The sequence below is a fragment of the Erythrolamprus reginae genome, chromosome 6 (genome assembly GCF_031021105.1).
Source record: "Erythrolamprus reginae isolate rEryReg1 chromosome 6, rEryReg1.hap1, whole genome shotgun sequence".
NCBI lineage: Eukaryota > Metazoa > Chordata > Lepidosauria > Squamata > Dipsadidae > Erythrolamprus > Erythrolamprus reginae.
In genome coordinates this window covers 60149324-60175833 of record NC_091955.1, presented here as the reverse complement: position 1 = coordinate 60175833, position 26510 = coordinate 60149324, and the positions used below count along the sequence as shown (strand labels likewise).

Genomic DNA, 26510 nt, shown 5'->3' with positions numbered 1-26510 from the left:
ACACTGAATATAGCCCCCCCAGCCACCATCACACTTTGGCCTCTGCCTCCCAGCAATTTATCTCCTTGCAGCAAACAAAACAGAGCCTGTTAAGCCAAGCAACTCATTATCAACTTCTTGACCCTCAGCTGATTTGAGGCTGCAGGCAGGCAGCTCAGCCACATGCTAAACTGAAAGTGAAACTACTACAAGAAAGCAAATTGCTGGGAGAGACACTAATTTTTATTTTCTACTGAATTGGATGCAAGGAGGTAAGTATGGTCTGTAAACTAGAAAATGTCACTTGGCGTGGCCTAGGGTAAGTGCCTTCTTTGTGGCGGCTCTGGCTCTCTGGAACCAGCTCCCCCCACAGATGCAGTTCCAACCCTCCCTGCCTTTCGCAAGGGTCTGAAGTCTCATTTGTGATATCAGAGTTGGGGCTATTATTTATCCCTGATCGATGAATGAAATGTATGTTTCTTGTGTGAATGGGAGTGATTGATTTGTAATAAACTTTGGTTTAAGATTAGTTAATTTTAAAGTTAAATTGGATTTAAGATGCTTTCATTGTCTTTTTATATGTTGTAAGCCACCCAAGTCCTCAGAGAGGGGTGGCATATAAATCCAATAAATAAATAAATGTTTATAGAATGTTCAAATTATTAAACTTATTTTTTAAATATTGCTTTATTGTTTAGACAACAAAATGGAGGAGCTTTTTAAAATAAATGCTTCATCTGAAAAGCCCAGTGTCATTGTAACTTCTTTTAAATAGCAGAGAATAACTATATTTCCAGAAAGCCACATCAATTTTAAATATCTGAAAAAGTATAATCTGAAATGTAACAGTGTCCTATTTAGTATTAAGATAAGGCAGCTGAGTTAAATCTTGACTTAGTCATGTTTGGAGTAGATCTATTTAAATAATTGGAGGAGGTAGTGTAACTGCATTTAAAAAAACTTTCTGGCATTAGTATACTGCCATAATGTACATTTCTCCAATTCTTTGCTATTTCTATGGATCAGGCACACAGACACAGAAATACGCAGCAAACAATGTATATCATCTGTACTGTTTGCTATTTTCCCCCCTTGTTTTTCTCCCCAAAAACTTCAGTGCGTCTTATACTCTGAAAAATATGGTAGCTGTGTCATTTAATTTTTCTATAGCTTTTCAATGCTTATTTAGTAAATGCAATACAGTGATCCCTCGAGTTTCGCAATCTCGATCTTCGCGAAACGCTATATCGCGATTTTTAAAAAATATTAATTTAAAAAAAAACCACTTCCGCGTTTGGCTTCAGGACTCAGCTGGGAAGCGGCGCGGCTGTTTTAAAAGGTCGCAGCCGGCCTGGAGGGCTTCCCAGCACCCCCCCGAACCCGGGTTGGGGGTTCGGGGGGGTGCTGGGAAGCCCCCCAGGCCGTCTGCGACCTTTTAAAACAGCCGCGGCGCTTCCCGGCTGAGTCCTGAAGCCAAACGCGGAAGTTCGCCTTTGGCGTTTGGCTTCAGGACTCAGCTGGGAAGCGGCGCGGCTGTTTTAAAAGGTCGCAGCCGGCCTGGGGGGCTTCCCAGCACCCCCCCGAACCCCCAACCTCGGTCTTCCCGGCCGCCCACGCAAAGGGGAAACCCCGGCTCCTCGCTGATGCCCGCCGCTCGCCCGCCCGCCAGCAAGAGGGGGAAGACCCAGGGAAGGTTCCTTTGGCCGCCCAGCAGCTGATCTGCTTGGTAGCGTAGCAGCAGCGAGGAGCTGAATCGGTTTCCCCTTTGCATGGGCGGCGGGGAACGCAAACTCCACCATCTACGCATGCGCGGCCATAGAAAAAAAAGGGCGCGCATGCGCAGATGGTGTTTTTACTTCCGCAACCCTACATCGTGAAAAATCGATTATCGCGAGGGGTCTTGGAACGGAACCCTCGCGATAATAGAGGGATCACTGTAATTCTATAATCCACACCTAGCATTTTTTTTTCTACTTAGCATTGGGAGGGCAGAGAAAAAAATCGAGAGTGTCTTCTGTTTTAAAAATAAATACAGGGACTAAGTGTAACCAGTTTTGAAATTGTTCAAACGTAAACCTTAACTGAAAACACAAATGTGTTCATTTCCAGTGGTATCTCTACCTAAGAACGCCTCTATTTATGAACTTTTCTAGATAAGAATTGTGTGTTCAAGATTTTTTTGCCTCTTCTCAAGAACCATTTTCCACTTACAAACCCGAGCCTCTGAAACTGTAACCGGAAAAGGCAGTGAGAAGCCTCTGTGGGGCCTCTCTAGGAATCTCCTGGGAAGAAACAGGACTAGAAAAGGCAGGAAGAAGCCTCTGTGGGGCCACTCTAGGAATCTCCTGGGAGGAAACAGGGCTGGAAAAGGCAGGGAGAAGCCTCCATGGGGCCTCTCTAGGAATCTCCTGGGAGGAAACAAGGTCTCCGCCCTCCCTGTGGTTTCCCCAGTCGCATGCATTATTGGCTTTTAAATTGATACCTATGGGAAAGTTTGCTTCTTCTTACAAACCTTTCTACTTAAGAACCTGGTCGCAGAACAAATTAAGTTTGTAAGTAGAGTTACCACTGTACTTTTCTTGTTATAACAATTTGAGAAACTATTTTTTTCTAAATCCATACACTGTTGAAGTTAAGGGCAAAAATGAATATTTAGAAATCTTCGTTTTAGATATATTAGGTTTTTTCAGCCTTAACCAGGGGATAAAATGTTCTGGAGCTGACCAGAGTAAGGACACTAGCCAGATGAATACCTAGTAGGTAGATTTCCCCCCCACTATTTTCCTCCTCCAAACTTAAGATGTGTCTTATACTAAGCTGTGTCTTATTCTCCGAAAAATACGGTACTTTTTAAATGCAACTAGAGCAGAACCAGAATGTTTGTTTAAAAATTCTTTTCAACTCTGGCCACAACCAATTCACAATTTTTTTGTGGATGAGCAGGGAGGAAAAGATTTTTCTACAAAAACAATTAATTTTAACTTGAGTTCCAATTACTGGCACTGAGTCAAGCAGCATTTTAACCAACAGTGAAATTAAGAAGTTTTCCTAGGGAAGGGGAAACACAAATTTGTTTTAAAACTTGCTTCAAAGGCCTATGACAAGTGCAACTGTGCTTAACAGTAGTATACACACATACATAGTGTATACGTGCAAGAGAATACATACTACTGAAAGCAAACCTAAAACCAAAAAAGTACTTTTTCATCAATGTTAGTTATTTATGTTGTAAGTAAAATTATTAATGCAATAACAAAAATATTCTACAGCTAAAAAGTAAATAATGTGAAGCATAAATATAAAAATTCCAAAGGCAGCTTATTTGAAAGGTTTTCAGTTGTGCTTATGAATATAACTCATTTTTGAAGCTATTATCTCACTTTGTAAACACAAATAATTTCTTAGAAATTTACTGGGTGCTCTTTTTTATAGAAAGATTGTCAGTCACATTTTAAGAGTAAAACACTGTGCTGGCATAAATTTTAGTCATTTCAGAAAAGCAAATATGAAAAGATTACATAGTGCTACATCATTAAATTACAATTGAATGCATAATTTTGTTCATATAAGTCCAGCTGGTAACAGTAGCCCTGAACACAACCCATAATAATTAGAATATACATTCGAGCCACTTTTTGGTCTTTCCTGTAATACAGCAAACAAAGCACATAATCTGTGAAGGCACTAAAATTATTACCTCTGAAGCCAAGAACTCTTGTAAAATGTTCTTAGTGTTTTCTGTGCATTGAAAGTTTAAATAAAATTTAGCATTATAGATATTTGGAGTTCTTAACTCAAGGCTATTCGACAATTGTTTTTCTACTTAGTAGTGTGCACACACAAACAGTAGTAAATACCAATTCTCATGCTCATGTTTGACCAAATCCCTTACCAAATACAAATATTCATAATAGAGTCAACAAATGACCATATTATCAGAAAATATCATTTCCCCCCTGGCAAAATAATACAGCCAATTTGCTATACTGTATTTTCCGTTGGTAAATACCACCTTAAAATTCATTAAGAAATATTTGCTACATGAAACTGAGCAATAAATGACTTATTGGGAGCATCTTTATCATTTTAATATCAATGTGAGAAATGGATCCCAAAATATTTATAATTCGTATCGTGATAAAGTGCCTATTTGTAATCAGTCAACTATTGCACTTGTGGGGGCTAGGAAACCTTTTAAACTCTTCTGTTTCAGTTATCATTCAAATTATTGTATTTAATGTTAAGGTCCCAAGTATAAGGCGGCTGTTGGAAAAACATGTTGCAATAATCAATGAACATTCCAGACTCTTTACTTTCTGATTTTCTTATTCCCAGTTACAACAAAGTAATTATCATCTTGTTTTGACTTGACTGTGGAATCCTTTAACCTAATCTGTGCCCCTTTAGTTAGAACTGTTGTAGCTTTTCCTTGTAAAACGGGATCCTTAGTGGTTGAATCAAGTTCTTTATCATTCTTCTGGGAGACTTTGACCTGTGCTTGGCTTTTGACATTAGCCTTTACTGGTTTTTTCCTTGTCCCATTTATGGTTGATGTTTGAGGAAGACGCACAATGGATAATGGCCTACGATCAGAATGTGTTGCGACATCAGCTGTTCCCTGTATTTTCATCCTACTGTTTTGAACCGGTCTCTTCTTGGCTGAAGAATCAGTACTAACAGATGAAAACAAATTTTTACTTTTTACATCCAGTGTAGATGTCTGCTCCTTTGTTTTATCATTTGTAAGATGGGGATTAGAACTCAGCTGTTTGGGATTAGGAGCAGTTTTCTGTTTGGCTTCCTTAGTTTCCAATTTCCCTCTGTGTGAGTAAAGCTGTGTGGGTAATGTTTGACTACTATTTTGGGAAATTATTTTTGTAGGCATTGAAGATGACGTTTGAGGGCAAGATGGCTTAGACACATGTACATTTCTGTTAATTGTCTTTACCGATTTTGCTGAAGTTTTTGAAAGAGGATTACATTTGGTTGCATTTCTAAACCCAGCTGCACTATCAGTATGATGTTCTTCTAGACAGCCTACCCTTGTAGCTGTCTCGGGCAACCTGGAAAATTTATTGTTTGAACAACCTAAAGCAGAATGTTGTACAGTTGGAGAGTTTTGAGAACATGCAGACTTGGTAGATGACGCAGTACATTTCTGAGATGCTAAAGGTGTTAAAGCCGTTGTGCCCTGAGCTGATGATGAACACTTATTTAGGTTTTTTCTATATTTTGAAACAGATGTAGGGTTATGAGAAGGTGGCACTGGATTTTTTGAAACTAGTTTCGATGCTTTGGAAAATGGCTGAACATTACTTACCGCTGAATCTTTTAATTTGGGCTGGTTTCGTGTCAACTGGTCTGTAGGTAAGGAATTATTTCCTACTTCTGAAGAAGAAAGAACTGTTGGTTGAGAAGACTTACATCCTGCCTGTTTCTTATTACCTACATGAGGATTTTTTGAAACAGAAACCATAGTAGAATGCTTTGAACTCTGTTTATGGTATGCATCAATGACAGATATGGGATTCATGGGTGGAGGTTGTGGAGGTTTAGCAGATGAATCAGAAACCGTATCACCAGATGCACCTTTTTGAAATGATAAAATCTTTTGTTCCAATGTTGCAAACTGAAGCACTCGGCAAGGATCATATTTGAGAAGAAAACCTTGAAGAGTATCCCAGCCTCCACCAACACGTACCATTACATGTTTGCCATGTAACATCTAATAGAAGAGGAGAGATAAAAATAGTTCGATTATAACTGATTGCACTTGAGCAACATTGGTTATTATATGAAATATTAAAATGATTTTAACATTCACTTTTCCCATTCCCCACCAATCCCTAGAAAGCAATAGAAGCATTATGTGCACACACAAACACACACATAAATGAAAAGTGCAGACCATGATGCCCAGTATTATGGCAGCAAAGAGACGGAATGATTGCTGAAGTAGTCCCAAGCATCAGTAACATTGGGACATTTTCAGATGATATCATTAATGTACGGTAGTGGGAATTAACTTATATTGTCATGTTTTTAAAAGGAATAATTTCCCACCCAATTAAGATAGTACTTAAGTAACTGAGCAAAATTACTGAAAACGTATACTTACTCGAATGAACAGTATTTTGTCTCCCAATCTATAGCGCCCTTCAGACAAATACTCAATTGAAAATCTATGAGAGCAGCTACAAGGAGGATCTTCAGCAATATGCTTAACCTATATTGTACAAAGATTTTGTTATCTTTATATAATACACAGTATATTAAAAACAACAGTAAACATGAAATACACTTTTTGGACCTGCCCCTAAAGTACTGAGGCAGCAGAAATGTTTGTCTCCTGGTGAAAGACAGCTACTTTCACTGTCAAAGCTGGTTCTCTGGCAGCATGCTCCTCGGTTATGACCGGGAGCTACTAGGAATGACTCAAGATGACTCTTTGATGACCACCTACCTAAGAGGACCTAGAAGGTAACAATTCTACGTGGGAGTCTCCATTGTTTTTCTGTCCACTATCTGCTTTTAAAAAACTGCACATTTTGATTTCTTTAAATATCTACTTTTAAATGTTAATCTACTTCAATTGAACTCTGTTAGATTTTAAAGTGGCTTTTTAATGTTCTTTTCATCATTTTATTAGTTGCTGACAAATTCTGTTTCTTTTGCATAACTGCTGTGATAAGTCATGGTCTGACAACAAAGTGGTTTCACCTTTCATGCTACTTCACAATTTATAATGTCGTAAACTAGTAATTGGTGGCTCAGATGTAGTACTAAAAAAAATCAACTAATTTGCTTTAAAGTAATCTTGACCATCATTACAGCAATAGCACTTATACTTATATACCACTTCATGGTGCTTGCTAAGTGGTTTACAGAGTCAGCATACTGCCCCTAACAATCTGTGTCCTCATTTTACCAATCTTAGAAGGATGGAAGCAGAGTCAACCTTGAGTCGCTCAAAATCGAATTATTGGAGTGAGCAGTGAGTTGTTAGCCTACAGTACTGAAACATAGAAACATAGAAGATTGAGGGCAGAAAAAGACCTCATGGTCCATCTAGTCTGCCCTTATACTACTTCCTGTATTTTATCTTAGGATGGATGGCATGTTTAAATTCAATTACGGTGGATTTACCAACCACATCTGCTGGAAATTTGTTCCAAGCATCTACTACTCTTTCAGTAAAATAATATCTTCTAACGTTGCTTCTGGTCTTTCTCCCAACTAACCTCAGATTGTACCCCCTTGTTCTTGTGTTCACTTTCCTATTAAAAACACTTCCCTCCTGAACCTTATTTAACCCTTTAACATATTTAAATGTTTCAATCATGTCCCCTTCTGTCCTCCAGACTAACCAGACTGCATTCTAACGACTGAGCCACCATGGCTCATTAATAGATTTTTGATTGCAATGAGATTTGTAGACACTTTGACTAGGTTCACATTTTATACTGACTATGGTTTGCCTAGCTATGATTTGTAAGATAAATCAAAATTTGCTCTGTTTTTGTCCAAATGCTAAACTTTAATTACAGTTAATAAATCACAGTGACTTGGGTTGCATAATACGTTATTCCAAACCAAGCAAACTTGGACCATAGCATGATCCAGTCCTTCAAAATATCTAGAAAACTTACATAGTTCACTACTGTGGTTCTTCGGGTTACAGATTACAGAAATATTTAGATTATAGCTTCATAGGCAGAAATATGCATGCTACTTACTGCTTCATGTAATTCTTCATGCTGACAGCACGATTTGTAGGAAACTAGAGGGGCTACACTGTCAGAGGACATCAACAAAGTTTCTTCCAATTCAATTTCCTTCTCTAACTTTACTAATACTGGTGGTTCAACTCCATGTCTATAAAAAGAAAAATGTATAAAATACATTATTTAGCAAATTTTAGCAAAATTCTAAGATAATAACCATAGGGTGAGAGTGGCAATTACACAGAGTACTTTTGTGAGTAAGAGTAGAACACAGGAATAAAACAGCCAATAGCTTACTGGATTCTTAGATAAAACTTGGTGCTGTGCTGTGTAACAGTGATAGTAGAGATTCTTTCATTATTTCACCCAATGGCAAAGGAAGACTTTCTTTTCCACCTATAGGTGGAAAACACAAAATATCCTATGGCACCTGGACTGCTTTGCTAGGGAATATAGGCTTATACCTGAATGGCTGTGTTTTCATAAGACTCTTAATTTAATTGAGGTCTATCAATTAACCCAATTTTCAGAATATGAACACAAACCGTAAACTAATCAAGCACCAATTAAAATGCACTAGGTTAGTTTGTAGTACCATGTGTCTTATGAAAACAGCCAATTTCTTCTGCAAAAACTTTGGGGAGAATCATAATACAGTGGCACCTTGGTACTCGACCACAATTCGTTCCAGAAGTGTGGTCGAGAACCGATTTGGTCGAGTACCGAATTTATTTATCCCATAGGAAATAATGGAAATGGATTTAATTGGTTCCCAGCCCCTGTTAACTCGCTGGGAACCAATTAAATCTATTTTCTTTATTTCCAATGGGATAAATAAATTCGCTACTCCAAGCTGCAGGAAAGGTGGGGGCTGCTGCAATCCCGGCAGCTTTGGGGGGCTCCTTTCCTCATTGCTTTGTTTTATTACCTGTAAGGAGTTTCAAAAACTTTTTTCCTGTGGCTGCAACAGCGGCGATTTCCCTTCCAATAGCAAGAACGCCGGGAACATCACGTGATGAAGGGAAGCCGGCGGAGCCATCTCAGCAATTGCTGCCGCTCCAGCAGCTTCTCTTCATTACGTGACTTCCCGGGGCTCTTGCTACTGGAAGGGAAATCGCCGCTGTTGCAGCCACAGGAAAAAAGTTTTTGAAGCTCCTTACAGGTAATAAAACGAAGCAATGAGGAAAGGAGCCCCCCAAAGCTGCCGGGATTGCAGCAGCCCCCACCTTTCCTGCAGCTTGGAGCTCTTAGAGAGCTCCTCAGCGCCCTGAAGCTGCCGGGATGGCAGCTTCTGGGGGCTCCTTTCCTCATTGCTTCGTTTTATTACCTGTAAGGAGCTTCAAAAACTTTTTTCCTGTGGCTGCAACAGCGGCGATTTCCCTTCCAGTAGCAAGAGCGCCGGGAAGTCACGTAATGAAGGGAAGTGCTGGAGCGGAAGCAAATGCTGAGATGGCTCCGCCGGCTTCCCTTCATCACGTGACGTTCCCGGCGCTCTTGCTACTGGAAGGGAAATCGCCGCTGCTGCAGCCACAGGAAAAAAGTTTTTGAAGCTCCTTACAGGTAATAAAACGAAGCAATGAGGAAAGGAGCCCCCCAAAGCTGCCGCGATTGTAGCAGCCCCCACCTTTCCTGCAGCTTGGAGCTCTTAGAGAGCTCCTCAGCGCCCTGAAGCTGCCGGGATTACATTTCAGATAATGAACAAAATTTTCTCTGGCTGTTCGGTATCCGAATTTTTGTTCGGATACTGAAGCAAATTTTTGCAGAAAATTTTGTTCGATATCTGAAATGTACGAGAAGGGAAGCGTTCGAAAACCGAGGTACCACTGTATATTCAAAACATCTACTTGGAAAAAGCAATGAATAACATACCTTGATACAATGCGACCAATTTCCAATAAGCAAAGGTACACTTGTCTTGGATCTTTATGCAGCACTGAAAAAAAAAAAGTGCAAGTAAGGGGAAAAAAATAATTCAGTGAAACCTAGATAACTTGCATACATTCAATGGCATGGATCAAAATTTGCAACACATTTGTAAATGTATAAGTCTGTACCCACAAGTTCTTTTCTAACCTACTCCCTGATGTACTCTTGCTTGGCATCCAGACCTTTCTTTAGCTATCATTGATTTGGAAATCTACCAGTGCATTCATTTCTTTGTATATTTATTTAAAGCATTTATATAATGCTTTACAACTCTGGCAGGCTCCCAATCAAAGATTGAAACAACATATAAAAGACTATAAAACTATAAAAGCAATCACATTAAAACATTAATAACAAAAGAAACCCTAATGCCAAGTCAAACTTCTAATGTGCAATCATTCAGTCTTATTCCAGCGCTGGGGGAAAGGGCAAGGCATTCAAAACTTTATGGAAGGCTAGAAGGATAGAGGCCTGCCAGAGTTGTTTAGAAGATGGCATTATATGAATGCTTTAAATGCCAAACCTCAGGGGGCAAAATATTCCGTAGGGCAAAGGCTGCCATGAAAAAGACATGCTTCCTACCATACAATTCTAACAGTGACCCAATTTTGAGTATGCAATGGTTTGTGCTGAACCCCGTTAGAGATCCCTTTGGGATTTGATTGGGCAAACGATAAGATCATGTTCTAAGGGTTTTTCTTCCCTCTGTCCCTGGACAAACTGCCACAAAGTTTAACTAAGTATGCTTCTCTTACTTATGCCAAGGTGAACTGTGTACTTTTCATAGCTCTGTAGCAGAATCTCCCAGCAATGAGAAGGAAGAGAATCTTAGACATCTCCTGAAAAATTGTGTAATTGCCAGGGCCACCAGCTTACCGTAAGTATCCTGGCCAATTGAAGTTTTACATGGAGGCAGAAGTAGGCTCTCCAATCTCCCTCAACTGGATTTTTGGAAAGGCGGGTAGGGATCATAAATTCTTAGTGTGAAGCTCTTCAATAAAATAAGTCCTTTCCCAAACTGTCACCTTCTGAGGCCGAACAGAAAAGTGAGTCCCAAATGTGTTCTGAATTTTCCATTTATCTGAAACCCTCTAGGACAGTGATGGCGAACCTTTTTTTCCTCGGGTGCCAAAAGAGCATGTGTGCGTGCTATCGCACATGTACAAATACCCACATCCATAATTTAATACCTGGAGAGGGAGAAAACAGCTTCCCCCACTCCCCCGGTGACCCTTTGGAGGCCAAAAATGGCCTGTTTCCCAACTTCTGGTGGGCCTAGTAGGCTTGTGTTTGCGCGGCCCCCCCCCAAGGATCCAAAGCCTTCCCTGGAGCTGGGGAGGGTTAAAACGCCGTCCCCCATCCCCCTGGAGGCTCTCTGGAAGCCAAAATACCCTCCCAGAGCTTCTGTGAGAGCCAAAAATCAGCTGGCCGGCACACACATGCACATTAGAGCTGAACTAGGGCAACGGCTCACATGCCAGCAGATATGGCTCCGCATGCCATCTGTGACACCCGTGCCATAGGTTTGCCATCACTGCTCTAGGAATTCTCAATCCTCACTTTAAGAAATCCTGCTTTAGCATATGTGATCTCTTCTTTCAAAAAATCTCAACTGCAAGGAAAATGCATTGAGGATGTATAATAGAATGGATGCATATTATTCATAATTTTCATAGAAATTTAATGTACACAGTATAGAATTCTAAAGATGTAAAACAGAAGGCAGCGTAATCTGGGCTATACAAGCAGAGGAATACTTGAGACCGTCAGTTTGAGTTGTGAACTTGGCTTTATATGTATGGCATTATAATGGCTGGATCAATTACCAGATCTATCTAAGAAACAAACTTCATAAAATATGGACATGAGTGATCACACTGAGAATCAGGTGTGAGGAGTTGTTTTCCCCCCGGAAGAGTCAAGCTTTATTTTCCTTTCATCAAAAGGGCAGGAGCAATGAAGTTTGGACAGTTCACTTTTGAAAGCAGAACTATCAATACTTGCATTTCTTTAAAATAAATCTGATTAATCAGAACTTAAACAGACTTACTCCTTGAATGTTCTGCTCTTGATTATTGTGAGAGTTTGGACAACCTGTGCCATATCTTCGGGACCGCCTCCTGCCGCACGAATCCCAGCGACCGGTTAGGTCCCACAGAGTTGGCCTTCTCTGGGTCCCGTCGACTAAACAATGTCGTCTGGCGGGACCCAGGGGAAGAGCCTTCTCTGTGGGGGCCCCGACCCTCTGGAACCAGCTCCCCCCTGAGATTAGGATTGCCCCCACCCTCCCTGCCTTTCGTAAACTCCTTAAGACCCACCTTTGCCGTCAGGCATGGGGGAACTAAAACACCTCCCCCTTGCCCATGTTGTTTTGTTGATTGATTGACTGTGTGCCTGTTTTTTATATATACTGTTTTTATGAGATTATTAATTTAAATTGTAACTGGATGGGTGGGCATTGGATTTGGTATTGTGTACTGTACTGTTTTTTATTATTGTTGTGAGCCGCCCCAAGTTTGCGGAGAGGGGCGGCATATAAATCCAATAAACCTAACCTAACCTAACCATATTGATATGGTCTAGCCCCTGGGATGAGGCACATCTCATCCAGCTCAATGTTTTGTACAAGTTGCTTATGGCAGGAATACAACTGCCAAAGGAGGTTAGCCTCTTTCAAAAAATTCAATGGCACTTGTAACGATGAATGCAGAGAAACCCATATGCCCCCTACATGAATATTGTCTAGGCACAAACCCACTCTTTATTTCACTCCCACAAGCTTACAAAAGGGTCCTTGCAGATCTTTGCCAAGAACACACAAAGCATATATTCATGCCACAAAACCAGCTACTGTAATCAGTAACCACTTTCAAAATATTCTGAATTATGTCCTTAAAACGGCAGTATAATACAGGCTTGGTGAACCTACACCCTATTTCTTTATAGAAAAAATAATAATTGAATGTAGATTAAAATATACTGTGTAGGAGATATATGAATCCTATCATTGTTGGATGACATTGTATCTTATCTGTCCAATTAATTACGTTGAAAAACTTTTTACAAATTTAACATTGCCATACGTTTAACAATTCTGAATAATATTTTTTAAATTTAAACTCCAAGCAAAGCAAATACATAAGGCATACTCTTCAAGAAGGATATACAATACCAAACAATTTAAGCAGTGATTTTATATAGGCCTAGGACTTACAGCTATGTCTATTCATTTTTTAAAGGGACAATGCTAAAAACCTAATTAGCAATACATCTTCAAGCTATTTTTCTTAATGAGCACTACAAGATTTTAGTCCATCTGGAAAAATTTGGTCTGGCAGCTGCTGGTTGCAAGATTCAACCTGAAACGAGGTAAGCAGTCCAATCCTTGACATGCAAACCCAACAACAGATTTTGTTAGGATGAGTAATAAACAAAGGGTAGCAGCACTATGCATAGTTAACGGTTTGTATTTTTATACAAACTGTTAACTTCTACCAAGTTATAAAGAAGTAATAAAGGTAGAATCCAAAGGACCTGAAGCAAAAGATTAATTGTCAACAGATTATTAACTGTTAACATTAAATTCTCCACTCAATGGCATTAATAAAGCCATTATCACATCAACATCTTCCAAAGAGATCAGAATAGCCTGATACAAATTTATATTAAAAAAATCAGACAATTCCAATATTAAACCCCCCACACACCTCTCAGTTCTATTGGAAAGGTGCTGCAATTATTAAGCTTGTCAAAATTTAAAACTCTAACTTCTATTATTAGAATATTTCAGTCTAAGGAATATTTTGCCCTGTTTAGTGTTTGTATTACTACATGTTTTAACAGAGGTTATTAAACATGCAAATGTATTTTTCCAATACAGAAAGATCTAATTTCTACAAACATTGTAGGACGTTGGGGGAAAGATCAAAAGCAACATGAGAAAATATTATCTTTTTCTGCCGTCAGTCTTCTATGTTTCTAACATCTCGTCTTTTAAATTTTGAAGTAAATAATAGCCTATATAAGATGTTAATTTAATATAATTCAATAAAACAATTCAAAAAGCAACAAAAGTTACCTAAGCCTTCGGATTCAAAAAGATAAGTCTCATCTACGCCAAGGCACCTACACCAATTCAGAAAGTTCGCTGTGTTATCTCTGGCAAAGAAAGATCCTGAAGGAGCATCTTTTTTACAGGGGATTTTTCTCAAAGGGAAATTCTGGAAAGTAATGTATAAATTTTAACATGAAACATTCCGAAACATTCACAAAAACTTTTCTAGAGTAGAACCAGTAAGGAAAGTGGGGAGGGCTTTTCTTCTCCCCCCTCCAAAAAAAAAGATTACATTTCAAAAGAAATTAATCTCAGCTGTATATAAATAAGCAATGCAGAAATTTGGACTTAGCTAAAATTTAGTGGCATTTAACTTCAGTTGTCAGAAAAAAGTAGATGACCCATTTACTTAACTGTGAAAAGGCTTGAAAGACACTTCAAATATATATTACTGGCAAAAGATACAAGAAGGGCAACAACATGTATCACATGAATATCCAGAACAAACCCTCCAGGATGTTTATATTCTAAATACTACTTCAGTATTTTAAAATTAGAACAAATGTGTCAGCAGCTTGAACATATGATTCACATTTTTTCAATGAATTTCAAGTCACGTACAATTTTAATCAGCAGACTTTCATCTTCCAAATTACTTTTCCTTTTTCACAGAACCTAACCTGAGGCACAACTTCCATGTATTCTGTACCATCTCAAGCCACTGTATGTATTATCCAAACAATATTTTATGTCGGTTTATAATTCTAAGTGCATCTAATTTGTGTAACAGTTCCTCCACCTTTTCACTACAGCTGTCCAACCATTCTTTTCAGCATCCTTTTATGATAGATCACTTGGCATCCCAACTTCAAAAGTCCTAAGTGCCAACATCTGTACCAGCTGTAACACTTCTTATTTTCAGAGCTTCTGCATTGCACTTCATGCTTATCATAAATCTTTCTCAATCAATATCATCCTAAACCATCTGACTGGTATATGTAGATTTTTCATGCTCTAAAGAACACAAAATGTATTAAATAACATTAAGCTATCCCCGGGCAAAATGTATGTGGTTCATTAAGGTGGGAATTTATCCACTGACACAACATACTAATCAGGGGCGGATTGCTCCTACCGCTGTGTTGCATGCATAGTTTCAGGTGTCTTGCGTGCGTGTGTGTTTCAGCGTGTTTTTGCTTCTGCAAGACAGACAAAGCTGCGGGTTCAGCTCAACTTTTGCTACCGGTGCAGTGTCCTTTACTGTTCCAGTAGGAACCCGCTACTAATACTAATCCAAAGCAAACCTAATCACTCATTGTCTTACGAGAACTAAACCAGATCAGAATGTCCCAGAATTGTAAAAAGATAGGTGCAGGAGTTCTAATATTTTTGCTTTATTAGTTAGTTCACATGAGAAGTTGAGATACATGTGCTTATTTCAGTATGGAGTAAACATAGCAGCATAAAGCAGAGGATGAATTCTAAGAATTGCTACTTGAACACAGGATAACATTAGAATTAAAGTAACTTTGATATTAGGGTGAAATATTCAGCACCATACTTTTTTTATGCAAGAACATTATGACTATGTCAGCACATTGGAAAAAAATAATAATGAACTGTCTAGTAATAGGATTTTTATATTTAACATTCTTAACTATCTTCATTTGTAGAAAAACAATGTACTATATTCATTTGAGAGGAAGAGAAAATTCCTCCCTGCTCAGTAATTTATATTTAAAATATGGAAAGAACCTTAGATTTGCTAAGTATATATTAGTAGAGAATATTTTTTGCTAATTTTCCTTTAAAACTTATATACAGGATTGTCTTCCTTTCAGATAAATGCAAGCACATTTAATAGGATAATCTTGCTCACACGAATTTCCATTAATTTAAAGAAAAGTTAATTGCCATTTTTTTAAAAAAATGAACTTACTTTTAAATCACTTGAGTTACTTTTCACTATGCTTTGAATGACTCCAATCAAACTGCACAACAGTACCCCATTATCAAGTTCTTCCAAGAAACGCTCTGTTTTAAGTTCAATACCTATAGAAGAAGCATGATTTTCATTAGAACAGAACAGATAAAACTGATAACTCAGCATACATTGCTACCTCTATCTAAGAATGCATCTACATGATCCTATTGTATTTTAAAGTAAGTTTTTATATCTCATGCTGTACATTATCCTGTAGTTTTAACTATACTAATTAGGAAAAATATTGACTCTCATACTAGTCAATGTTTCAAAAAGCCACATGCCTTTTAAAACTGTTTAGGGAAGGGATAGGCAAAGTTGGCTCTTCTATGACATGTGAACTTCAGCTCCCAGAATTCCTGAGCTAGCATGATTGACTCAGGAATTCTGGGAGCTGAAGTCCACAAGTCATAGAGGAGCCATCTTTGCCTACTCCTGGTTTAGAGTAAAGCAGTATTATGTATTCTTAATAAATGACTAGACTTCTATTAAAAAAACCCAATAAAATTAGTGGTTTTAACTTATAACAGTATGAACTCTAAATCTAGCTCTACGTTACATCTTTTTTTATAGTAATTACATGATTCTTCAAACAAACCCAATAAGCCAGATAGCCAGATAGCCAGATCCTCTTGCATAGGAATCAAAGTTGCCTCATGTCGGACAGATATCCATTGGTCATATAGTAAAACATCAGCAAGACCAGGGCCGTGCCTCGGAGTCAGTGGACTGCGTGGACTGATAGGTAAATCATCTCCAAACCACATCTAAGGTACATATCAACAAAATTGATTACAATCTCAGCAACAACTGACCATATTTGCAATCCATTATCAATGTCTTTAAAAAATGGAAAGTTCATAATAATGTAAGGTTTTTACATTATTGTCTTTAAAAAATGGAAAGTTCATAATAATGTAAGGTTTCCCCAAATGATTCATTATTATTTTGGAGTATTGTAGCTTTATGAAAAGATGAATTTGGCTTCTACAATCCATCTAGATTACTTTGCAAAATGCCAGTACAGTGGTACCTCAAGATACGAACCCCTCGTCTTACAAACAACTCGTGATACGAACCCGGGGTTCAGAAAAATTTTGCCTCTTCTTACGAACTTTTTTCGAGTTACGAACCGGCGTTCGGAGACTGTTGGGAAGCCGCAGGGCTGTTTTAAAAGGTGACAGCCGGGCGGCGGGGCTTCCCAGAAGCCTCCCGAACGCCGGTTCATAACTCAAACAAAGTTCGTAAGAAGAGGCAAAATTTTTCTGAACCCCGGGTTCGGTTCGGGAGGTTGCTGGGAAGCCCCCCAGCCCGGCTGTCACCTTTTAAAACAGCCGCGCCGCTTCCCAACTGTCTCCCAAAGCCGAACGCGGAAGTTCGGCTTTGGCGTTCGGCTTCAGGAGACAGCTGGGAAGCGGCGCGGCTGTTTTAAAAGGTCGCAGCCGGCCTGGGGGGCTTTCCAGCACCCCCCCCGAACCCCAAACCCGGGTTCGGGGGGGTGCTGGGAAGCCCCCCAGGCAGACTGCAACCTTTTAAAACAGCCGCACCGCTTCCCAGCTGTCTCCTGAAACTGAACGCCAAAGCCGAACTTCCGCGTTCGGAGACAGCTGGGAAGCCGCGCGGCTGTTTAAAAGGTCGCAGCCGGCCTGGAAGGCTTTCCAGCACCCCCCCGAACCCCAAACCCGGGTTCGGGGGGGGTGCTGGGAAGCCCCCCAGGCCGGCTGTCACATTTTAAAACAGCCGCGCGGCTTCCCAGCAGTCGCCGAACGCCGTTTTTTTGCAGGGGTTTTTTGGTTGCACGGATTAATTGACTTTACATTGTTTCCTATGGGGAACAATGTTTCATCTTACGAACCTTTCGTCATACGAACCTCCTCCTTGCACCAATTAAGTTCGTATCATGAGGTATTACTGTATTTTAAAAAAACAAATGTTTTGACAAAACAAGCATAAGGTTCTGTTAGAGTTGAACATTAAATCTATAGTGTTATGTTCTTCAGATACATATCAGAAAGTAGGAAAATGTTTAATAGATATTGTTGTAATATTTCGGTTTACCTACCTGAACTGTATGTTGCATGATAACTGGATGTTCCTAGAAATGGAAAGGAAAAAAGAGACTTTCAGCTAAATGTGTCAAGTTGTATTTTATTTTCCTTCATTTGTCTGTAACATTGAAAAGACAGACAACAGATTAAGAAAAATAAACCAATACTAATTATCCAAAATTAGGACTTCATTTTATTTCCAATATTGAATATCATTTTTTCAACTTCCATGTCTTATAACAACATTACATGTTTCTATATATTAAAAGTAGATTAACTTCTTTAAACCATATTGGCAAATATGAGTTTTTTTAAAAAATCAAATGGTGCATTACAGTAGACAAGTCTAATTCATATATGTATTATTTATTCGACTTCTATGCCACCCAATCCCGAAGGACTCAGGTAATATTCCCTTTAATTTTATATTTCCAGCAAAATGACATTGATTGCTAGACTTCTTAAAACCATGTCTGGAATGTTCGATGAAAACATCCTACATTAAAAAACATTTTAAATATCTTTAGCCATTGTTTTTATTAATATGAGATATTTCAGTTTTCATAGTTTTTGCAAGTAATTAACATCCGTAGTAGCAATAACTTTCACATAGTTTAAAATTTTGATTGATAATCAACTGATCAATAACAATACTTGCCCATGACTTTCTCTCAAAGTCCTGATCTACATTTTTCAAACTGGAAATTGTAAAAATGACATATGAATAAGAATTGAAATTGAAGAAGTAATAAAACAGTTTCTAGTTTTTCTAATCGTGAATGGTTGCCTTCTTTCACTAGGCATGCAGCTTCCAGAGGGACGTGGTAAGAGGAAAAGAGGCCACCTAGCCAACCACATCAGTTTAACCAACTCTGGCAATCAGTGGGGTGACAGATGTCACAAAAAGATCATTCTCATATTTATTCCCACTCACTTGCTTGAGTTCCATAAAATAAACTAATGTCAAATTACACGCGCCTACTGTAAATTTGAAACTTAGATACAGAAAATCTAAAAATCTATGCTTTCCATTGAAAATGATCAATTCTAGCAATCTAGTTAAAGTTAATTAAGATACAGTATTAGCATAGTAATAATTCTAAGTAGATCAATTTGAAATAACATCCAGTGCTTGCACATTAATATCCCATACATTTTAAACATCATTTACATTTTTACATTTATCTCAGTTTTTAAAAAAATGATATACATTGCCTCCAATGAAGAACATTTCCTCGACTACTGTCAAAAAATAGAAAGAATTCAAACTGCAATTGAAATCTGAATTGTTACAAATTTCCATAGAAACACTTAAAGCATATGAGACTTCCTTAATTGAATAATTAATATTGTATTATATATAATATCAAATGCAAATCCTAAAGTATAACAGTATTTAGAACAAAAATATGTTCCATGTAAATTTCATTTTAAACTAAACTTCAGATCACACATAGAAAAGAATTCACTTGCATGCCAATATTGCTAAAGTGGTAAATTTAAAGCTACATGAACAATCTCATTTTCAAGCCAGTGGGGAACAGAGATCCTAAACAAATGCCACCATTTATTATTTGAACATAAGAAACTCACGTCCTTCTGATATTTGTCTCCTTTATATTACACAAAAAAGACAGAAAGTAGAACAAGTCTTTACTAACTAATGTATTCAGCTTCCCACAGTGAGAACCAGGGAATAAAGTTCATTTACATAAAAGCCCTTTGTCTTAACAAGCCAAAGTAAGGGGCTTCATTGACATTTTAGAAGGGGAAAAATATGGTTGCAACAGCTACCAAAAATACTGCTCTCATTAAATGATGGAACATTTACACATTTGAACAAGGCCCTTAACAAGCCAACTGCTACAGTAACAAAAAGACTGCACAATATGCAAAGCACACTATCAGATTGAACAAAAGAAAATATTCAAAAAAAGAACTATTAGAAGAATGTTCAGCATCTTCATTTTTCAAGAATGCCATACAAAGCCTGCCTATTTTGGGGAAAAATTGCATACTTGAAAGAAAATATCAGAAGATTTTTATATCAGCTCTCAATTCATAATATTACATCTGTCTTTGGAATCAATTAAAATACAATTATGAAACTTACAAATTAATAGCTAAAATTTTGCTTCTTACATTACAGATTTATTAACTCAATTCATATACCAAGTTAAGTTATGGACTCACTGATTTTTTAATGTAATAAGCTACAATGTTTCAGGTCGCAATTCCATAGGCCAAAACAGAAATATTATTACAACTCACTAAGGGTAGTCCTCAACCAAAAATTTTACTACCCCACTGTGGGCATGGCTTATGCAGGACGCCCTGCATTTTCTTTCAACATTTTTTAGTTCAAATTGGGTGCTCTGGGGTGGAACTCCATTTTCGCTACCCCACTGCATCCTCCCCCGTCTGGGCAACAGCCCACCCCTATCCTCAACCTACAAACATAATTGAGCCCAAAATTTTATTGCTAAGAGAGACCATTGTTAAGTGAGTTTTGTCCATTTTACAATCTTTTCTGCCCCAGTTAAGTGAATCACTGCAGCTAGTACTACGGTTGTTAACTGAATCTGGCTAATCCTTTGATAATAATAATAATAATAATAATAATAATAATAATAATAATAATAATAATAATAATAATAATAATAAATAGATTTGTATGCCACCCCCCCCTCTGAAGACTCGGGGCGGCTCACAGCAACAATAAACAATGAACAACAAATCTAATAATTAAAACTATAGATAAAAACCTCTACCATTATAAAACAAACAATACTACTCAGTCATAACCATACATAAATCTTACTAGCCAAGGGATAGATCAATTACCCCATGTCTGGTGACATAGATGAGTTTTCAGAATCTTGCAGAAGGCGAGGAGGGTGGGGGCAGTTTGAATCTCCGTGGGGGAGTTGATTCCAGAGGGCCGGGGCCACCACAGCGAAGGCTCTTCCCCTGGGGCCTGCCAGACAACATTGTTTAGTCGACTGGACCCAGAGAAGGCCAACTCTGTGGGACCTAATTGGCCGCTGAGATTCATGCGGCAGAAGGAGGTCCCGTAGGTATTCTGGTCCGATGCCATGTAGGGCTTTATAGGTCATTACCAACACTTTGAATTGTGACTGGAAACTAATCAGCAACCAGTGCAGGCCACGGAGTGTTGACCAGGCATGGGCATATCTAGGAAAGCCCATGATTGCTCTCGCGGCCGCATTCTGTACGATCTGAAGTTTCCGAACACTCTTCAGAGGTAACCCCATGTAGAGAGGGTTGCAGTAGTCGAACCTCGAGGTGATAAGGGCATGAGTGACTGTGAGCAGAGGTTGCAAAAGATGATCAAATAACCTTGGGACACTGAAACCATTATAAATATGAGTCAGTTGCCAAGCATTTGGTGTTGCAATGCTCATAAAATGTGGAAAATGGTCAGAAGTTTTTAAAATGCTACTGTATCTTTGAATGGTCATTAAATAAACAGTTATAAGTCAAAGACTACTTACAATGTGGCTTGAATTTTCTGGATGAATGGGAGCTTTTCTAAACTGTTCAGGGCATAACTTGTTTGAACCAGTGAAGGGCTACTAAAATTTTTACTACTACACTTGGGCGTGGCTTATGTAGGACACCCTGCATTTTCTTTCAACATCTTTTAGTGCAAATTGGGTGCTCTGGGACAGAGCCCCATTTTCGCTACCACACTGCATTCTCCTTCCCATCCGGGCAGTAGCCCACCCCTGGTTTGAATCTATCAAATTGTGTTTTATTAAATAAGCCATAGTTGAACATTAGTCTTTTGTACACAGCTTGTTTCAGTAATAATATTCAAGATTCGAGGATTGTGAACAAATAAGGAGCGTGTACGTGCCTTTTCACTCTGGTTTTCTCCACCCCTCCCCTTCCTTTGGCTTTTAAAAACTTTCAAATCACAGATTTATAGTTCAATAATCACAGGAAATTGTGGTTTAAGAAAACCAGGAAGTCTTCTATGGGAAAAATATTAAAAAATATATACAAATATTAAGTTTGTTCCTTTTTCTCTCTTTCATAAAATGGTTGAATTAGGAATTCAATGTCTGAATACAAAATAGACCTTAGTTCACATATCATAGCCATTTTGATTTATAACTCTTGGCTTATGACATTACATGAGAAGCAGTGTATATGGCTTGTTTAACCAATTCTAATTAAAATAAACTATGGGTTAAAATACATAAACCCAGTCATAATATAATCTTGCTCATATACTTGTGTGGAAATGCTTCTGAATTCAATGGCCCAACTACAGAGCAAGCAGGATACGGGAATAGGCTGCATGTGATAAGTTCAGATAATACTATCTTGTATTGTACGCGGTATTCAACTAAAACTTTTGAATGCTATTTAAATATTACGAGAGATGTTGATTAATTTCTTGTACAATTTAAATGCTAGCAATGATCTTTCAGACCAGAAAAATGATACCGTGTTTTTGAGACTATCAGACGCACCAAGATTTCAAAGAGGTAAGTATGGAAAAAAAGTTTTTGCCTTCCACCAACCCCTAGGAACCTGCAGAGTGCTCCTGGTGGCTCGAGGAAGACAAAAAATACCCCCATTTTTGTGAAAAATGGGGTGTGCAGAAGGTTTGAGAGGCCTGCACAGTAGGCCTCTCAAAGGGAAGGAAAAAACACCAATTTTTGCAAAAGAATGCTCCTAGGGGATGGGGGAAGGCAAAATGGGCATTCCCCCCCCCCATTTTTCCACAAAACATGGGTGGTTTTGCTTTCCCCCATCCCTCAGGAGCACTCTGCAGGCCTCCCAAACCTTCTGCTGGGGGAAGGCCAAAACTTATTTTTCTTACGTACCTCTTTGAAATCTTAGTGCGTCTTACAGTCCCAAAAAAAAAGGTATCATTTTTCTGGTCTGAAAGATCATTGTTTAATTGTACAAGAAATTAATAAGCATCTCTCTGGTAATATTTAAATAGCATTCGAAACATTTACTTGAATGTTCTGCGCACCCCATTTTTTTCAAAACTGGGACGCTTGGGCGGGGCTTCAGGAGGCCGACATTTCCACCCTCTTTTGGGGCGGGGGAAAGGGTGTGTCTTATACTCCGAAAAATATAGTACAGCGGAACCTTGGTTAGTGAAAGATGGTTCCAATCCGAAATGCTCATTATCCGAAATAATTTTCCTCATAAGAAAGGAAGGAAATAGAAATAATTGGTTCCCAGCCCCTGTTGATTCGCTAATGTATAAGTGTTACAGGTTACATAGGTATGTTTTTTTAATGAGAACAATTATAATACAGTACATAAAGAGTTAAATAAACATAAAAACATTAAAGAAAGCATTTAAACATAAGAAAACATTTAACTAAACATAAGAAAACTTACCTTTTTGACTGCAGTGTGATGGTGTGAGTGGATGGAGGGGTGGTGTGGAAGCAGGGATGGGCTACTGCTCGGACGGGGGAGGGGGGAATGCAGTGAGGTAGTGAAAATGGGGCTCCACTCCAGAGCACCCAATTTGCACTGAAAGAAGTTGAAAGAAAAAGCAGGGTGTCCTGCATAAGCCACACCCACAGTGTGGTAGTAAAAATTTTGGTAGTCCTTCCCTGGATGGAAGGGGTGGAATTAATGCTTGGAGGGGGAATCCCCCTCCATGAGAGCAACTGGCATTGTGAATTCCGGGGTGACTTCTCTGTCACTTTGAGATGGAAGGAAAAAACTTGTCCAGTGTCTGTTTTTATTATTATTATTATTATTATTATTATTATTATTATTATTATTATTATTAATAATAATAATAATTAGATTTGTATGCCGTCCCTCTCTGCAGACTCGGGTCGGCTCACAGCAGTGACCAAAACAATATACATTGACAAATCTAATAATTCAAAATCTAAAATAACACTTGTACATTTAAAAATCTAAAAGCAAAGAACCCCAATATAAAAATAGTCTGTTGCTTCTGCCTTTTTTGTAAAACTTTACGGTAATACGACATCACATTATCATTGAACATGTTTAGGCTCCTGTTGCCTACTGTACTGTTAGGGAAACAAACAATTGCAATTCCCCCCCACTTTGCACACATTTCTTTAATCACTGAACTTGGGAATTCTCCCTTTCCCCTCCCCCTCTGAAGACATTTTCTTGGACATTAACTTGGAAATAATTTCCTTTTTCCATTCAATTGTTGGCCACTGCCTTTTCACTACAGGTACACTGCTACTATCGCTCTTAATTTTCTTTGGAGCCATGATTGAGGGCTATATTATTAAAATAAAGCACTAAAATCACTAAACAAGAAGGAAGCAGACCCATAAATTGATTTTTAATCATCAATACCAAATTACTATTGTACACTGTTTTATTGTCGCTGTTAGCCGCCCCGAGTCTCTGGAGAGGGGCGGCATACAAATCCAATAAATAAATAAATAAATAAATAAAGATAGCGACCGACCGACCGTAACTGTGTCTCGAGTGCGAATGATGTTTGGTTTGAGATGCAGGGACGTGTGGGAGTGACGTCAGCTGTTCCCAATCCGAAATTTTGTTCACTAACTGGTGCAAATTTTTAGCAGAATTTTTGGTCACTAACTGAATTGTTCACTAACCCAGGCGTTCACTGAGGTTCCACTGTACTTTCTTCAGAGGGATCCTTGTCTTAACAATTTTTCAACAATACTTTAAAAAGTAGGACAAAAAGAGGACTTTTGGCTAGTTAACTCAGCAAAGCTATTTTTTGAAAGAAAGCACTTCTTAATCTTCCGTAAGCAATTTTTTAAGAATAAGAAGTGCTTTCCTTCAAAAGTTTTTTTTTCTTCCTTCCCTCAACTTTGTTGAGTTAACTAGCCAAATGTCCTCTTCTTTTTTCTAAGTATTGTTGAAAAATTGTTAAGACAAGGATTCCTCTGAAGAAAGTACTGTATTTTTCAGATTATAAAACACACCTTCCCACCCCCCAAAAAAGTGGGTGGAAATGTTGGTGCATCTTATACACTGAATACATGGCTTTCAAAATTTTGTTTGTTCTTGTGGGACCTTTCCTGCTATTTTTACACTTTACAGTTTAGTCTTCAAATTGTAAATTAAAAGAGTATTTTAAATTATTTGGGGTTCACATCTCTGAACCTCTAGGACTGAATGTGACATACCAGTGTCACAACCAAACAAAACAACTTCACCCATTTGATAGTGCAGGTTTACCCTAAGGTGAATTATTACAGAAATCATATGCATAACCATATAGACAATTATGTATGTGATGTTAGTAATACACCTTATAATTGCATCCCGTTTTTAAGGTTAATATATAAATCTCTAATTAAAAAATAGTTTATTTAATCTTCTACCTTGCAGCAGTTTAGGTTATAATCTCAGCAGTTTGGGATTACTTTACAATAATCATCCATGCTTTACAAAGTATCATCCATGCTGGCTGGGGAATTCTGGAAATTGAAGTTCATACATTTTAAACTTGCCAATTTTGAAACCCCCCCAAAAAACATGGTCCTACATAGTTGGAAATTACTAGAAGACCATATAACCTTGAATGTAGAACTTGCTAACTCCAAAACCAACCAGGCTAAGGAACAACTTGCCACAGGCTGTTTAGACCAGTGTTTCTCAACCGTGGCAACTTGAAGATATCTGGACTTCAACTCCCAGAATTCCCCAGTCAGCATTCGCTGGCTGGTGAATTCTGGGAGTTGAAGTCCAGATATCTTCAAGTTGCCAAGGTTGGGAAACACTGGTTTAGACTATGTCACATCCTTTCGTTGTTTTTGAGTGTCAGTATTTTGGAGTATTCACGCCGGTGGCAAAATGCAAAATGCGGTTCCATTTCAAGTTTTCCCCAACTCGGTTTTCCCCTGTTGGGCTACGGCTCCCGTTTCCCAAAACATACCTGCCGGAATGAGGGCCGATGGTGTTGCAGAGAGCCGTTTTCCTCAGGGCGAGAAAACTGCCGGTCAAGCCTGTACGTGCGTCACTGCAACGGAGAGCAAGCGCTGAAGTGATTTTCTTCCCCTTTTCTGGATAAACGGCCAGCGCTTTTCCATAGTCCTAAACCCAAGGAAGATAGGAAACATCCTTAGCGCCTTGAGATTTAAGGCAAATCCGTCCCCTTGTAGGGCACTTAAGAGGATCTACTGAGCCATAAACAAGCCACCACGCTTCAGCCTAGTAGGTTGTGAGCAGTCCCAAATCTGCTTCGGGGACCTCTTTGCCTTTCAGCCAAGAGAAAATCACACCTCAACCAAGCAATTGGCTGCCTACCGAGGAAACTTGGGAGATAACAGTCATGAAAGCCTAGCTGGTGAGTTTTATCCTAGATAGAGGCAGATGTAAGGGTCTCCTGCTTGAGCAGACGGGGTGGACTAGATGACCTGCAAGGTCCCTTCCGACTCTGTTAATCACTTACCAGGGAACTCCGGAGTCAGAACCCCCCACGCATCCTTCGGCCCGGGGAGGGGGGAGCGCGCGCACGTGAGATTGCGGCAGCCGGCAGGGAACCCTCTCGAGCTCCAGCGGTCCCCGATTCATTCGGCCGCGTCCGCCCGCAACAGTTCGAAAGGCCCAATCAGCTGACGCGAGGCGGGGCCCAGGCCCAAGACAGGCGGGGCCTGGGGCGAAATGGGAGGGAGAGCGGGTTGGTTTTCGACATGGGCGCCTTGAGGCGTCTGTGGCGAAAGGTCAGGTGGCGACGCTGGGGCTCGGGGAGGATTCAAACGGAAGGGCTGCAGCGGTCGTGTGTGAGGGCGGGCGGGGGGAATAGTGCCGCCGGCGTGTGT

General features: G+C 39.1%; 1 protein-coding gene across 3 annotated transcripts; it reads right to left on the bottom strand.

Annotated features, from left to right (window-relative positions):
• Positions 1–3387: 3387 nt before the first annotated feature.
• Positions 3388–26510, bottom strand: GAS2L3 (growth arrest specific 2 like 3). 3 transcript variants are annotated; one of them, XM_070755915.1, is made up of 10 exons: positions 26141–26510; positions 25625–25782; positions 17730–17762; positions 16266–16434; positions 15623–15735; positions 13708–13849; positions 9573–9636; positions 7716–7854; positions 6098–6205; positions 3388–5704 (listed from the first exon to the last, which is right to left on the bottom strand). In XM_070755915.1, exons 3-10 carry the CDS (start codon positions 17745–17747, stop codon positions 4289–4291), a joined length of 2169 nt encoding a protein of 722 aa, XP_070612016.1. In that variant the 5' UTR covers positions 17748–17762; positions 25625–25782; positions 26141–26510; the 3' UTR covers positions 3388–4288. The 3 variants fall into 3 exon arrangements, with proteins under 3 accessions (XP_070612016.1, XP_070612017.1, XP_070612018.1); XM_070755916.1 differs by having other exon boundaries at positions 25625–25708; positions 26141–26236; XM_070755917.1 differs by lacking the exons at positions 25625–25782; positions 26141–26510 and adding an exon at positions 25071–25166.